Source organism: Entelurus aequoreus, linkage group LG03 (genome assembly GCF_033978785.1).
Source record: "Entelurus aequoreus isolate RoL-2023_Sb linkage group LG03, RoL_Eaeq_v1.1, whole genome shotgun sequence".
Classification (NCBI taxonomy): Eukaryota; Metazoa; Chordata; class Actinopteri; order Syngnathiformes; family Syngnathidae; genus Entelurus; species Entelurus aequoreus.
The window spans coordinates 63,446,859-63,461,556 of NC_084733.1; the positions used below are offsets into that span (position 1 = coordinate 63,446,859).

A 14,698-nucleotide genomic window follows, 5' to 3' on the forward strand; every position below is an offset into this window, starting at 1 on the left:
TTAAGATTTCATCATTGATATATAAACTATCAGACTGCGTGGTCGGTAGTAGTGGGTTTCAGTAGGCCTTTAATGTGTGGTACACAGGCTGCTGTGTTTAAAGAATATAATTAGAATCGCCACTACACGACGAAGCACGAGGAAAAATACCGGAAGAGGGGCGCATTTGAGAACGTGTCACTCTCCTGACGCGCTGTAACGAGGCGGGTTGAGACCATCGCTGGAAACTTGGAGCTTCAGCTGAAGAACAGAACGGCCGACTTTGACTGTTTTTCGCTGGCTTTGGATGAGAGCTGCGATGTACGTGACACCGCCCAGCTGCTCATCTTCTTACGTGGGATAACTGCAGACTTTCAAATCACGGAGGAGATGGCAGCCATGCAGCCAATGAAAGGGACAACCACAGGTAATGACTTGTTCACAGAGGTAAATGCATGTTTGGACATGTTAGGACTGAAATGGGACAAGTTGGCAGGTGTAACAACAGATGGTTGTCCAAATCTGACAGGGAAAAATGTTGGACTTTTAAAGAGGATGCAGGATAAAGTGACAGAAATTAACACTGTGCAGAAATTGACATTTTTGCATTGTGTTATACACCAGGAAGTGTTCTGTAAGACAGTGTTAAAAATTAACCATGTTGTTGATGCTGTAAGTAAAACAGTTAACTTTATCAGAGCGAGAGCGTTAAATCATAGACAATTTGTTGCACTTTTGGAGGAAAATGAGATTGAACATGGTGACATAAGCTACCACAGCAACGTCAGGTGGCTCAGCCTGGGCAAAGTACTGAAAAGTGTCTGGGACCTGAGAGACCAGATTCAGAATTTCTGTGTGAAGAAAGGACATGACATCCCAGAACTTTCAGATGAAGACTGGGTGGCAGACCTTGGATTCGCTGTGGATGTGACTGCACTCATGAACGAACTGAATGTCAAACTGCAGCGCAAGGGCCTTTTTGTGCATGAGATGTACAGTACAGTGACGGCTTTCATGAGAAAGTTGCAGCTTCTCTCAAGCCAAGTGAAGGACAATATTCTGACCCACTTGCCAACACTAAAGGAGGCCACAAGATCAGCCAATCACCTGCACAAGTACTCAAGCAAGTTAGAAGCACTGCATGGAGAGTTTTCGAGGCGATTTCAAGATTTCAAAACTCTTGAGAGTGAAATGCAGGTGGTTTCTTCTCCCTTCAACTGCAGTGTGGACAATGCACCAAGTGATGTTCAGATGGAACTCATTGACCTGCAGTCTGACCTACTGCTGGCAGATCACTTCAGGTCAGTCTCACAGCTGGACGTTTACTACTCTCTCAAAGAGGAGAACTTTCCACACCTGAGAAGGCATGCTCAGAGGATTCTGGTCCTCTTTGGATCCACCTATGTATGTGAACATACATTTTCTGTGATGAAGTTCAACAAATCCAAACACAGATCCTCTATCACTGATGAGCACCTCTCAGCTGTCATTTGCATAGCCACCTCAGACATTCAGCCAGATCTCAATGCCCTTGTTCAAGCCCAGAACAGACTGGATTATTCACACTGAAGAGGTAAAATGAGGTGGAAAACATAACAAGTTGTTGTTTGTTGTATTGCAGTATTTCTATAAACTTGTTAAGTTGTTTGTTGTTTTTCCTTGTTTGTGGAACAAAGTTAAAGTGTGAACAAGTTAATAATAAATTATAAAGTACATTATATTATAATAATAATATATAATAATACTATAATAAATAATAATATTATAATAAATTGTTTTTGTTTTCTTATTTCAATTTTACATAGCCTAATATACATTTTTAAGAATTAAGAGTTTCAATAAAACCATCAAAAGCAATCTGCTTTTGTATAAAGTTAAGTTAGGTTAAATGAAATTATTATTATTATTATTATTATTGTTTTTTTGTTTTTTTTTAATCTTACGGTGTATCAATAATATTGAGCAAAATTTAATTGAAATATTGTCAATGTGGCCCTCCAGCAGTGCTCGGGTTGCTCATGCGGCCCCCGGTAAAAATTAATTGCCCACCCCTGCCTTAGAGTCATATAACTTGGTTTGTCACACAAGCTAACTTTTAGCATGCTAAATTTAGCTCACTAGTATGCTAAAATTAGTATGCTAACTTTTTGAGATAGTTTTGCAACCGTTTATCCAAGAGTCCTATAACTTTGTATAGACTTAGACTTAAAGGCCTACTGAAACCCACTACTACCGACCACGCAGTCTGATAGTTTATATATCAATGATGAAATCTTAACATTATAACACATGCCAATACGGCCGGGTTAACTTATAAAGTGACATTTTAAATTTGCCGCTAAACTTCCGGTTCGAAACGCCTCTGAGGATGACGTATGCGTGTGACGTAGCCCGGCGAACACGGGTATGCCTTCCACATTGAAGCCGATACGAAAAAGCTCTGTTTTCATTTCATAATTCCACAGTATTCTGGACATCTGTGTTCGTGAATCTGTTTCAATCATGTTCATTGCATTATGGAGAAGGAAGCCGAGCAAGCAAAGAAGAAAGTTGTCGGTGCGAAATGGACGTATTTTTCGAACGTAGTCAGCCACAACAGTACACAGCCGGCGCTTCTTTGTTTACATTCCCGAAAGATGCAGTCAAGATGGAAGAACTCGGATAACAGAGACTCTAACCAGGAGGACTTTTGATTTGGATACACAGACGCCTGTAGAGAACTGGGACAACACAGACTCTTACCAGGATTACTTTGATTTGGATGACAAAGACGCAGACGTGCTACTGTGAGTATGCAGCTTTGGCTTTTTTTTGCGTATGTACGTAACTTTTTTAAAATATATAAGCTTTATGAACCTTGGGTTAGGTGAACGGTCTTTTGGGCTGAGTGATTGTGTGTGTTGATCATGTGTTTGAATTGTATTGGCGTGTTCTATGGAGCTAGGAGCTAGCAGAGGAGCTAGGAGCTAGCATAACACGTACCGTACCGTACGTGCGCGTCACGTACGTAACTTTTTAAAAATATATAAGCTTTATGAACCTTGGGTTAGGTGAACGGTCTTTTGGGCTGAGTGATTGTGTGTGTTGATCAGGTGTTTGAATTGTATTGGCGTGTTCTATGGAGCTAGGAGCTAGCAGAGGAGCTAGGAGCTAGCATAACAAACACGCAGGTGTTATTATGCAGGATTAATTTGTGGCATATTAAATATAAGCCTGGTTGTGTTGTGGCTAATAGAGTATATATATGTCTTGTGTTTATTTACTGTTGTAGTCATTCCCAGCTGAATATCAGGTACCGTGAGTATGCAGCCTTGGCTGCTAAACATTCGATAACTTGACCGTATGTGCGCGTCACGTACGTAACTTTTTAAAAATATATAAGCTTTATGAACCTTGGGTTAGGTAAACGGTCTTTTGGGCTGAGTGATTGTGTGTGTTGATCAGGTGTTTGAATTGTATTGGCGTGTTCTATGGAGCTAGGAGCTAGCAGAGGAGCTAGGAGCTAGCATAACAAACACGCAGGTGTTTTTATGCAGGATTAATTTGTGGCATATTAAATATAAGCCTGGTTGTGTTGTGGCTAATAGAGTATATATATGTCTTGTGTTTATTTACTGTTGTAGTCATTCCCAGCTGAATATCAGGTCACCCCCGGCTCTCACAGCATCTTCCCTATCTGAATAGCTTCAACTCCCCACTAGTCCTTCACTTGCACTTTACTCATCCACAAATCTTTCATCCTCGCTCAAATTAATGGGGAAATTGTCGCTTTCTCGGTCCGAATCTCTCTCACTTCATGCGGCCATAATTGTAAACAATAGGGAACTTTGCGTATATGTTCAACTGACTACGTCACGCTACTTCCGGTAGGTGCAAGCCTTTTTTTTATCAGATACCAAAAGTTGCAATCTTTATCGTCGTTGTTCTATACTAAATCCTTTCAGCAAAAATATGGCAATATCGCGAAATGATCAAGTATGACACATAGAATAGATCTGCTATCCCCGTTTAAATAAAAAAAATTCATTTCAGTAGGCCTTTAAACAAACTTTAATGATCCACAAGGGAAATTCTTCCACACAGTAGCTCAGTTACAAAGGATGGAAAGTGTAATGATAGAAAGGACAATGCAGGTATAAAATAGACAAAAAATTTACTGTAGTAGCAATATAAAATATAACATATATGTAATATTTACATAATATATGTACAGTATATGATATATACTTATATATTATATTATATTATGTTATATGTTTATATCTTATATACAATATATAACAATTATCATGTACAATATTACAGTATATGTAACAGCTGCAGCATAATATAGAGAGTAGATCCAGCAGAAAATAGACATTATAAACAAAAAGAAGTAGCTAACATAGAAGGTGTCAGGTAATAGACATATATATGACTATTGTTAACTGTTAGTATGCTAACAATAGCATGCTCGCAAGCTAACTTAAGTTGTGTATAGTTAATTCCTATACGACATATTTCTGCTCAAACTCATGATGGATCTGTCCTGATACATCATCTACATGATGTATATAACTTAAAAAAATATAAAAATAAAAACTCCCTCTATCAAAATGTAAAAATAGAGATAAAGGCATCATGTAATGACAAAAAGCTGACAAGTTGATGTTATCAAAGAATAAAAAAAACTAATATTTGTCTATAAATAAATGGATAACGTCTTTTTGTTAGACATTACAAATGACATGATGGTATTACGTTCACACCCCAACACTGCTTTACCTAACAATCAGTAATCATGATTGGTGCCCTTATAACTTGCCTTGGTGCCCTAAAATATGAGCCCTCCTTTAAGGCAACACTTGCCTTGACCTTAAAAAGTTAAAATTTGAGGCCTGTCAGATACAAATACAGTAGATGGTAAGAAATAGTTGTATTTATTTTATTATAGCAAATAAATCAAACTAAGAAATATATGATAACCTTTGTATGTGTTCTGTCTTGTTTGTTGAATTTATTAATAATATATGTAAAACCAGTGTTTCAGTTCACTTTGGAATTCAACAGTGAGGTGCACTTCCTCCTTTAGACAGCAGGAGGCAGCATTGCCTGGTTTACAGTAATGTCCATGATAGCAGGGCACAACAAGGAGTTCCTTTCAAGTATACTTTAAAGTAGTTCGGTGACGACCGCAAACGTTTTCATCTGCTCGAATCTCATGCCAAACAAAGTATCATCGGTATGTATTGTTGAGTAGTATGCTAATATTTGATTGAGTTGTATTATTTGTTGGTTGTGATGTAATTTGGGACGTTTTATGGCCAAAAGTCAGTCATGCTAATTTTCGGAATTCATACAGTGAAGTGAATGTTAGCATAGTAAGCTAGTTTGCTGTACAGCACTTAAATTACATATTTTGTGGCGTTTATTTATCCATTTAAGTTCAATACACAGCATAATGCATGTTTTATTGTAGTGGGCTTGTGTGTGTGTAATTGGCTGTGTATGCATGTCTGTAATGTAAGCATCCTTCTGCTCGTATGTTTTCAGTTTTACCCTTTTTACGGTCAATAAACCTGTGGACAAGAAGACGTTTTTCAGAGTGTTTGATCAAGAAAAGGTGTTAGGGTAAAGCCAAGATATTTCTACATATCGAGGGCGGCACAGTAAAACAATGTCTTTAACGCAGAAGATAAGACAGCATACACAAGAACAAACAATAGATTGCACAGAAAGCTCAATACGGACAAAATCTACCACTTCACGTGCTTCAACGAGGTCAAATGCTTCCTCCACCGAGGCTGCAGCTACCAGAGCACGCGCAAAAGCAGAGGCAGCCAAAGTACGTCTGTCTTTTGCACATAAAGAAATGACACTCAAAGTGGAAAAAGCACAACTGGACGTGGAAAAGCACAACTAGAAGCTAAGATGGACATGCTCTTACTGGAGCAGGACGCAGCAGCTGCACTCGCCAAAGCGGAGGTCTTGGAAGCCGCTGTGGAAGGAAGTGATCGAAGCAGCTCCTATCTTCACATCGAGCAGTTGTTTGAACATTCAGTTGACACACTAGAGCGCACAAAAGAATACATAGACACTCAGGCCCAAGAGCCAAGTCAAATAAAAGTTGAATCACCACACCAACAGCCATCATCATGGAATGAAACACAACATTATAAACCACCAGATGTGAACACCATTCAACACTCACATCTCCAGACAGAGCACAATAAACACAGAGTTGGCTTTATTTCTACACTACAACAAATGACAACACCTTCACAGCCAGAAGTCACATCAGTCACCAGTCCATCTTCAAATAACATACGAGACAATCACCAAGATTACAAGTCAAGCTACAGTTCTCCTTTGCATCCAAAGTCCAGCCGTACACCTTGTCAGCCTGTCTACGATCAAGGGAATGAGGCAGACTTCGCAAGATATCTAGCTCACCGTGAGCTAGTCACAACGAGCCTGATAAAGTTCAGCGACCAGCCATGCAGTTAAAAAGGATATGGGACGGACTGGAAACCTGTTACGGCGCACCCGAAATGGTGGAGGATTCACTGTTTAAACGGATACACAGCTTCCCTAAAATCATCAACAGAGACTCTTCAAAGCTCCATGAGTTGAGTGATTTTCTCATAGAATTGGAGGCAGCCAAGAAAGATGGAGACCTGCCTGGCCTTGCATATTTGGACACAGCACGTGGGATAAATCCATTAGTTCAAAAGTTACCATTCAACCTTCAAGAAAAGTGGCTCAACGTTGGCACAAACTATAAATTACAACACAATGTAACATTTCCCCCCTTTTATGTTTTTGTTGACTTCATTGGAAAACTATAATTAGGAATGACCCAGGCTTCAAGTTTGCAGGTCAAATTGTTACCTCAAAAGCAGACAGAGTCCAATGGAAGCAGATCCAAAATAGAGAAGTCTCAGTTCATAAGATCGATTTCCAGTCTACTGCCCCTCCTATTAATGACAAGCAACACTTTGAAGCTGATGATCCTGAGAAACAGTGCCCATTCATAAAAAACCTCACATGCTCCAGAAATGTCGGGCCTTCCGTGCAATGCCGTTAGAACAACGCAAGGAATTCCTGAAAGAGAATGGCATGTTTTAAGTGTTGCACATCCACTCAACATATAGCAAAAAACTGTACATTTATTACTAAGTGCACTGAGTGTGAGAGCGCAAAGCACATTTCTGCACTTCATCCTGGACCTGCACCATGGATCCAGGTCCCAACCCCCCTGACACAGCTTGGCGGGGAGCAAGACTCAGGACCTTCAACTGAGGTCAGTGCTCGATGTACAGATGTATGTGGTGGCGATCAAAGCTACAAATCCTGCTCAAAGATCTGCCTTGTTAAAATATATCCTAGCGGCCGTCCTGAGAAATCCCTGAAAGTTTATGCAATCATCGACGAGCAGAGTAACAAGTCCCTTGCTCGTTCAGAGTTCTTTGAGATATTCAACATTCAAAATCCTTCATCTCCATACACACTCCGAACCTGCTCTGGAGTGACGGAAATCACTGGGAGAAGAGCTTCAGGCTACAAAATTGAATCCATGGATGGAAAAGTGTGCCTCTCTTTACCAAGCCTCCTGGAATGTGATGATCTTAACAACAGATCATAAATCCCAACACCTAATGCTGCAGCCTACCATACTCACCTCAAATCAGTTGCCAACCTCATCCCAGAGCTGGATCCTAACACGTCCATCCTGCTTCTCCTTGGGAGAGACATCATCTCTGTCCACAAAGTGGGCAAGCAGGTTGATGGGCCACGCGATGGTCCCTATGCTCAAAAACTTGACCTGGGATGGGTGATCGTTGGAAATGTATGCTTGGGAGGTGTTCACAAGCCGACCACAGTGAATAACTTCAACACCATTACGATTGAACAAAGGCGGCCCACAGCCTTTACACCTTGTCCTAACGTATTTCAAGTCAAGGAGAGACATGGCCAATTTCAAAGCCCTGAATACTCAAAGGTAACCTTCACAAAGAAATGTAAGCAAGATGACGTGGGCGCTACAGTGTTTCAGCAGACCAAAGATGACAACAAAGTCGGTCCATCCATTGATGACATCGCCTTCCTGCAAATCATGGAGAGGGATTTGAAAAAGGACATAACCAACAGCTGGGTAGCTCCGCTGCCATTTAAGACTCCAAGGCCCAAGCTTCCTGACAACAAAGTTCAAGCCTTGAAGCGTTTTTCCTCTCTGAGACGCAACTTCGAAAGAAAACCAGTGATGAAAAAGCACTTTTTTAGCTTCATGGAAAAGATCTTTCAAAATGAACATGCTGAAATAGCTCCTCCACTCACATCTAGAGAGCAGAGAGCAGAGCAGAGAATTTGTCTATTCTTAGCATGAACAAGACACATAAGAACTGAGATTACATTTTCGGCACAATCCCGCTAAGGCAGAAATACGTTACAGGGGGACAAGACGGGACCGCCAACGGATCAGCCACTTAGGGCGCTCCTTATCAGCCACTTAGGGCGCTCCTTATCAGCCACTTAGGGCGCTCCTTCTCCTAATGAAGAAAGATGGTATTTACCAGCCTTTGGTGTTTACCATCCAAAGAAACCTGGGAACATCCGTGTGGTGTTTGACTCCAGCGCCCAATACAATGGTGTGTCACTAATCGACGTGCTGTTAACTGGACCCGACCTCAACAACACCCTTATAGGGGTACTCCTCAGGTTTCGTAAAGAAGCTGTAGCCATAACAGCAGACATTCAGCAGCTGTACCACTGTTTCTTAGTCAGAGAAGAAGACCGCAATTATCTCAGGTTTTTATGGTTCAGGAACAACAACTCATCTGAAGACATCATGGAATACAGAATGAGGGTCCATGTCTTTGGAAATTGTCCCTCTACCGCAGTGGCCATCTACTGTTTAGGACAGTCAGTGAAAAATGCAGAGCCCGTTGTAAAGCAGTTTGTCAACCGTGACTTTTATGTAGATGACGGGCTAACGTCACATCCCTCCGTCGAAGCTGCAGTGAAGCTGCTCAAGAGGACGCAAGAGGTTCTGTCAGACTCAAACTTGAGGCTTCACAAAATCGCCTCAAATAAAGGAGAAGTTATGAACGCATTCCCATCTCAAGACCATGCCATCAACTTAAAGGACCTGGACTTCACTTCAGATATCTTGCCCATGCAACGTAGTCTGGGACTTAACTGGGATCTAATGTCAGACACATTTACCTTTCAAGTAGCTGATGAGCAAAAGCCTTTCACCCGCAGAGGTCTCTTGTCAACTGTCAACAGCATCTATGATCCCCTAGGATTTCTTGCCCCTGTCACCATACAAGGCAAACTGATCCTGCGTGAGCTCATGGAGAACAACGGAGATTGGGATGCACCTCTTCCTCAAGAAATGGAAGAGACATGGTCAACGTGGCGATGCTCATTGAAAGATCTCAGCAATCTCCAGATCCCAAGAGTTTACACACAGGCCTCTCCTACAGCGGTGTCAAAAAATAGAGATAGTCATCTTTTGTGACGCTTCCACAAAGGCAATTGCAGCAGTTGCATACTTAAAACTAACAGAGAAAAATGGAACCAACCACGTGGGCTTTCTCATGGGAAAAGCCAAGCTTACACCCTTGTCAGAAAAAACTGTCCCTAGACTTGAGCTTTGTTCTGCAGTATTAGCGGTGGAGCTTGCCAAGCTCATCACCTCAGAGATGGACATGGAGGTTGACATCACTTTCTACAGCGACAGCAAAATCGTTCTTGGTTACATCAGCAATGATACTAGACGTTTTTACGTGTATGTAAGCAACCAAGTTCAACGGATAAGAAGCTTTTCTCACCCTGAGCAATGGAAACATGTCTCCACTGAAGCAAACCCTGCAGACATAGTTACAAGGTCTGTGTCAGCGAAACACCTGTCCAGTACCACCTGGCTTTGTGGACCAGCATTCCTGAAGAATGCTCAGAATGACCAGTTTGAAAAGGGCCCTTTTGAGTTGTCTGACCCCTCTCTGGATACAGAGGTCCGCACGCATGTTTCAACATTGAACACCACTGCAGTAATCAAACACCTGGGTTCTCAACGCTTCTCCAAGTTCTGCAGTTGGAGATCATTGATCCATGCCATTGCTCGTCTCACTCACATTGCTTCACTCACATTGCTCGCCTCTTTCAAAAGAATCCTGCAGTAAAAGCTAATGGCTGCAAAGGCTGGCATCATTGCCACTCAGCAAATGCTGTTGAGGAACTTGCACATGCTAAGAAAACCATCATTCGTGCAGTATAAGAAGACATATATGCTCAAAAGTATGCTTCCATCAAAAATGGTAAAGGGCTTTCCAAAGACAATAATCTCAAAGCCTTAGACCCTCTCATTGATGCCGATTGTCTGCTAAGAATTGGGGGTCGCATAAAAGAAGCGGAACTCTCTTTGGAGGAGAAATCGCCTCTCATAATCCCCGGCAAGCACCATATTTCCACGCTTCTGGTCAGGCACTACCATCAGAAAATACAACACCAGGGCAGATTATTCACTGAAGGTGCTTTAAGAGCTGCTGGATTTTGGATTGTTGGTAGTAAAAGATGAGTCAGCAGTGTGATCTATGGATGTGTTAAATGCCGCAAACTTTGCGCTTTGCCTCAGACTCAAAAGATGGCTCATCTTCCAGCTGATCACCTGTCCACTGAACCTCCATTTACCAACGTTGGGCTGGACGTCTTTGGACCTTGGACAGTGTCTGCACGTCGTACACGAGGTGGCCTTGCACAAGACAAAAGGTGGGCCGTACTATTCACCTGTATGAGTGTCAGAGCCATGCACATAGAGGTCATTGAATCATTAGACACGTCATGTTTCATCAATGCCTTAAGGCGTTTCCTTGCTATAAGGGGCCCAGTGAAATTAATTCGGTCTGATAGAGGCACCAACTTCATAAGTGCATGCAAAGAGCTCAAGATTCCATCCAACATTGATAACACATCTGTAGAAAAGTTTTTGTCCGATCAAGATTGCAGATGGATGTGCGACGTGCCTCACACATCTCACATGGGTGGGCCATGGGAGAGGATAACTGGTGTGGCAAGAAGGATCCTTCACGCCATGTTCCTGCAGTTTGGGACCTCAAAGCTGACCCACGAAGGTCTCTACACACTTATGGCAGAGGTGACTGCCATCATCAATGCCAGACCTCTTGTACCAGTGTCCACCGACCCAGATGACCCCCAAATACTCTCACCAGCAACACTCCTCACACAAAAGGTCAGTCCTTCAACTGCTCCCGTAGGTGACTGCGTAAAAGATCTCCACAAGCAACAGTGGCGTCAAATCCAGCATTTGGCTCAAACCTTTTGGGACAAATGGAAGAGGCAATACCTATCCACACTTCAGCCACGGAGGATGTGGCATTCACCCCACCCTAACCTCCTGCCTGGAAGTGTAGTGCTCCTCAAAGATGACCAACTGAAGAGAAACCATTGGCCTTTAGGACTAATTACACAAGTCTTCCCAAGCAAAGATGGCAGAGTTCGCAAAGTGGAGATAAAAGTCTCCAGAAAGGATGGGACCAAAGTGTCCCTGCGGCCGGTCACAGAGACAATCCTGCTTATGGCACCAGAGAAGCCATAGTATCCTTTGGGACAGTTTGGTAGTGGCGGTTTATTCCGCCAGGCGGGGAGTGTTCTGTCTTGTTTGTTGAATTTATTAATAATATATGTAAAACCAGTGTTTAAGTTCACTTTGGAATTCAACAGTGAGGTGCACTTCCTCCTTTAGACAGCAGGAGGCAGCATTGCCTAGTTTACAGTAATGTCCATGATAGCAGGGCACAACAAGGAGTTCCTTTCAAGTATACTTTAAACTAGTTCGGTGACGATCGCAAACGTTTTCATCTGCTCGAATCTCATGCCAAACAAAGTATCATCGGTATGTATTGTTGAGTAGTATGCTAATATTTGATTGAGTTGTATTATTTGTTGGTTGTGATGTAATTTGGGACGTTTTATGGCCAAAAGTCAGTCATGCTAATTTTCGGAATTCATACAGTGAAGTGAATGTTAGCATAGTAAGCTAGTTGCACTTAAAGTACATATTTTGTGGCGTTTATGTATCCATCTAAGTTCAATACACAGCATAATGCATGTTTTATTGTAGTGGGCTTGTGTGTGTGTAATTGGCTGTGTATGCATGTCTGTAATGTAAGCATCCTTCTGCTTGTATGTTTTCAGTTTTACCCTTTTTACGGTCAATAAACCTGTGGACAAGAAGACGTTTTTCAGAGTGTTTGATCAAGAAAAGGTGTTAGGGTAAAGCCAAGATATTTCTACATATCGAGGGCGGCACAGTATGAAAGTGAATTATTCACCTTTTTTTTTAATTCTTAATTAGGGTTGTCTCAATACCAATATTTTGGTACTGATACCAAAATGTATTTCGATATTTTACGACTTTTCTAAATAAAGGGGACCACAAAAAATGTCATCATTGGCTTTATTTGAAAAAACAATCTTAGGGTATGTTAAACATATGTTTCTTATTGCAATTTACTCCTTAAATAAAATAGTGAACATACGAGACAACTTGTCTTTTAATAGTAAGTAAACAAACAAAGGCTCTTAATTAGTTTGCTGACGTATGCAGTAACATACTGTCATTTATCATTCTATTATTTTGTGAACATTATGAGGGACAAAACGTAAAAATTGATTATTAATCTACTTGTTCATTTACTGTTATGTCTGGTTATTTTGGTTTTAACATGTTCTATCTACACTTCTGTTAAAATGACTTGTTATTCTGTTGTTTAATACTTTACAATAGTTTTGGATGATACAACAAATTTAGGTATCGATCCGATACCAAGTAGTTACAGGATCATACATTGGTCATATTCAAAGTCCTCATGTGTCAGGTAAATTTTTTCTGAGTTTATAAACATAATATATCATTTTTTTTAAAAAGGAAAAAATATTTTGTGACAATAAAAACATCGATGTAATCATAGTAGTATCAATTAGACTATTGTACTTGGTATCATTACAGTGGATGTCAGGTGTAGATCCACTCATGGCATTTGTTTACATTCAGGAACGGCATCATTAGCGGTGACGCGGGTGAGCTACAGTGTGTAGTGAAGCATAATTAGCTATTTCTCATCCCCCAGTGATAATGTTACGTGTAAGAAACTCACTTTATTTGTCGCCATGGAGACCAGGATTAGTGATTTAGAAGTAGCTGAAACACTGCCGACTGCGTCTGGATGTTAGCTGCTATTTAGCTAGCCATGTCTAAAAGCACCTCGTCCTGAGGGCGTTTCAGTGTTATAACTTCACCTTTATCTTTAGTTTTCAAGCCAAAATGCGTCCATTCTCCCTTTTCTGTCTACACACAGTCTGCTTGTAAGTATTCTGTGATTGTGCGCTGCCGAAAATGCTCCTCTGCTCGTAAAACCAGCAATTGTACGACGTGACGACGCGCCGTCATGCCTGTTAAAAGAAACAATTGGGGAACTGGTACTTTTCAAAGAGAGTATAGTACCATTTTTGATTCATTAGTACCGCAATACTATACTAATACCAGTGACGTGCGGTGAGGTTAAGGGCTGGTGAGGCACTGACTTCATCACAGTCAGATTTACAAACATATGAACCCTAAAGAGTATCTTATTCACCATTTGATTGGCAGCAGTTAACGGGTTATGTTTAAAAGCTCATACCAGCATTCTTCCCTGCTTGGCACTCAGCATCAAGGGTTGCTCCCCTCACCTCCCAGGGGTTGATCAAGGGATGGGTCAAATGCAGAGGACAAATTTCACCACACCTAGTGTGTGTGTGACAATCATTGGTACTTTAACTTAACTTTAACTTTATACATACAAACTGTAGCACACAAAAAAGCACATTTAATTTAAAAAAAAGTGTGCTTATCCCACACTTGAAGGGATGTACCAATGCTGAATGTGGCTTCTGGATTTCACTCAAAAGACCAGACAGTAGTTACTTTTTTTCCTTTTATTTTCCTTTAGTTTGCAACAGTTTTTCCAACGAAGAAACAACTTCTTTTTTCTTCCTTAGTCTTTTTAGCAGTCTTTAGCAGTGTTAGTAGACTTTAGTTTCTTTAGCTGTCATTAGCTGTCTTTAGTAGCCTTTAGAAGGTGAAAAACCGGCTGTGCGTTCAGCTTTTGGTTTTGGTACACTTTTGGCACAACTCTGGGTTATCTGTAATGAACTAAACCTTTCTCCACTCTGCGCTGGCGTCTTTTGTACTCCTTGATTTGACACAGCTGTCTAATTACCAGGCTCGCGCACCAGCAGATGAGACGGGAGCGCGCCGCGTTATACCTGCGCGTGAACGTAAACTGATCGGCTCTGATCATATAAGCCGACTGGCCGAAATAATGCAGAATTATATACATTTCCTGGGGTTGCCTAGGTGAATATGGATGCGGATGTGCTCTAAGATAAAATATAATTTTATTAAGTGGGTTTTGGCTGGTTGCTAAGCAGCCACGGTTGCGAGCTCGCGCATCAGCTGACGAGACAGCTGTTCGCCGCTACAATGGTCTTACCTTTACTTATAAATGAAGTCCATGCGCCGCTGTTGTGCTGGATTAATGCACCCCCGCCGTAGAATGCACCCCCTGACGGGAGTGTGAATGAATGAAATATGAAATCCGTGCTGCAGTCTGCAGGTGTACCTAAATTTGTACCTCAGCCAGTGCGTCTTCGCAGCAGTTTTATGATTGCTCAG

At 41.4% G+C, this 14,698-nt stretch overlaps 1 protein-coding gene across 1 annotated transcript; it reads left to right on the plus strand.

The window, feature by feature from the left end:
- The first annotated feature begins 444 nt into the window (after positions 1–444).
- Positions 445–1,548, plus strand: LOC133645937 (general transcription factor II-I repeat domain-containing protein 2A-like). Its single transcript, XM_062040865.1, has one exon. It carries the CDS (start codon positions 445–447, stop codon positions 1,546–1,548), a length of 1,104 nt encoding a protein of 367 aa, XP_061896849.1.
- Positions 1,549–14,698: the final 13,150 nt, after the last annotated feature.

Coding starts and splice junctions, on each gene's coding strand:
- LOC133645937 (XM_062040865.1), top strand. CDS start 445: ATGTTAGGACTGAAATGGGACAAGTTGGCAGGTGTAACAACAGATGGT.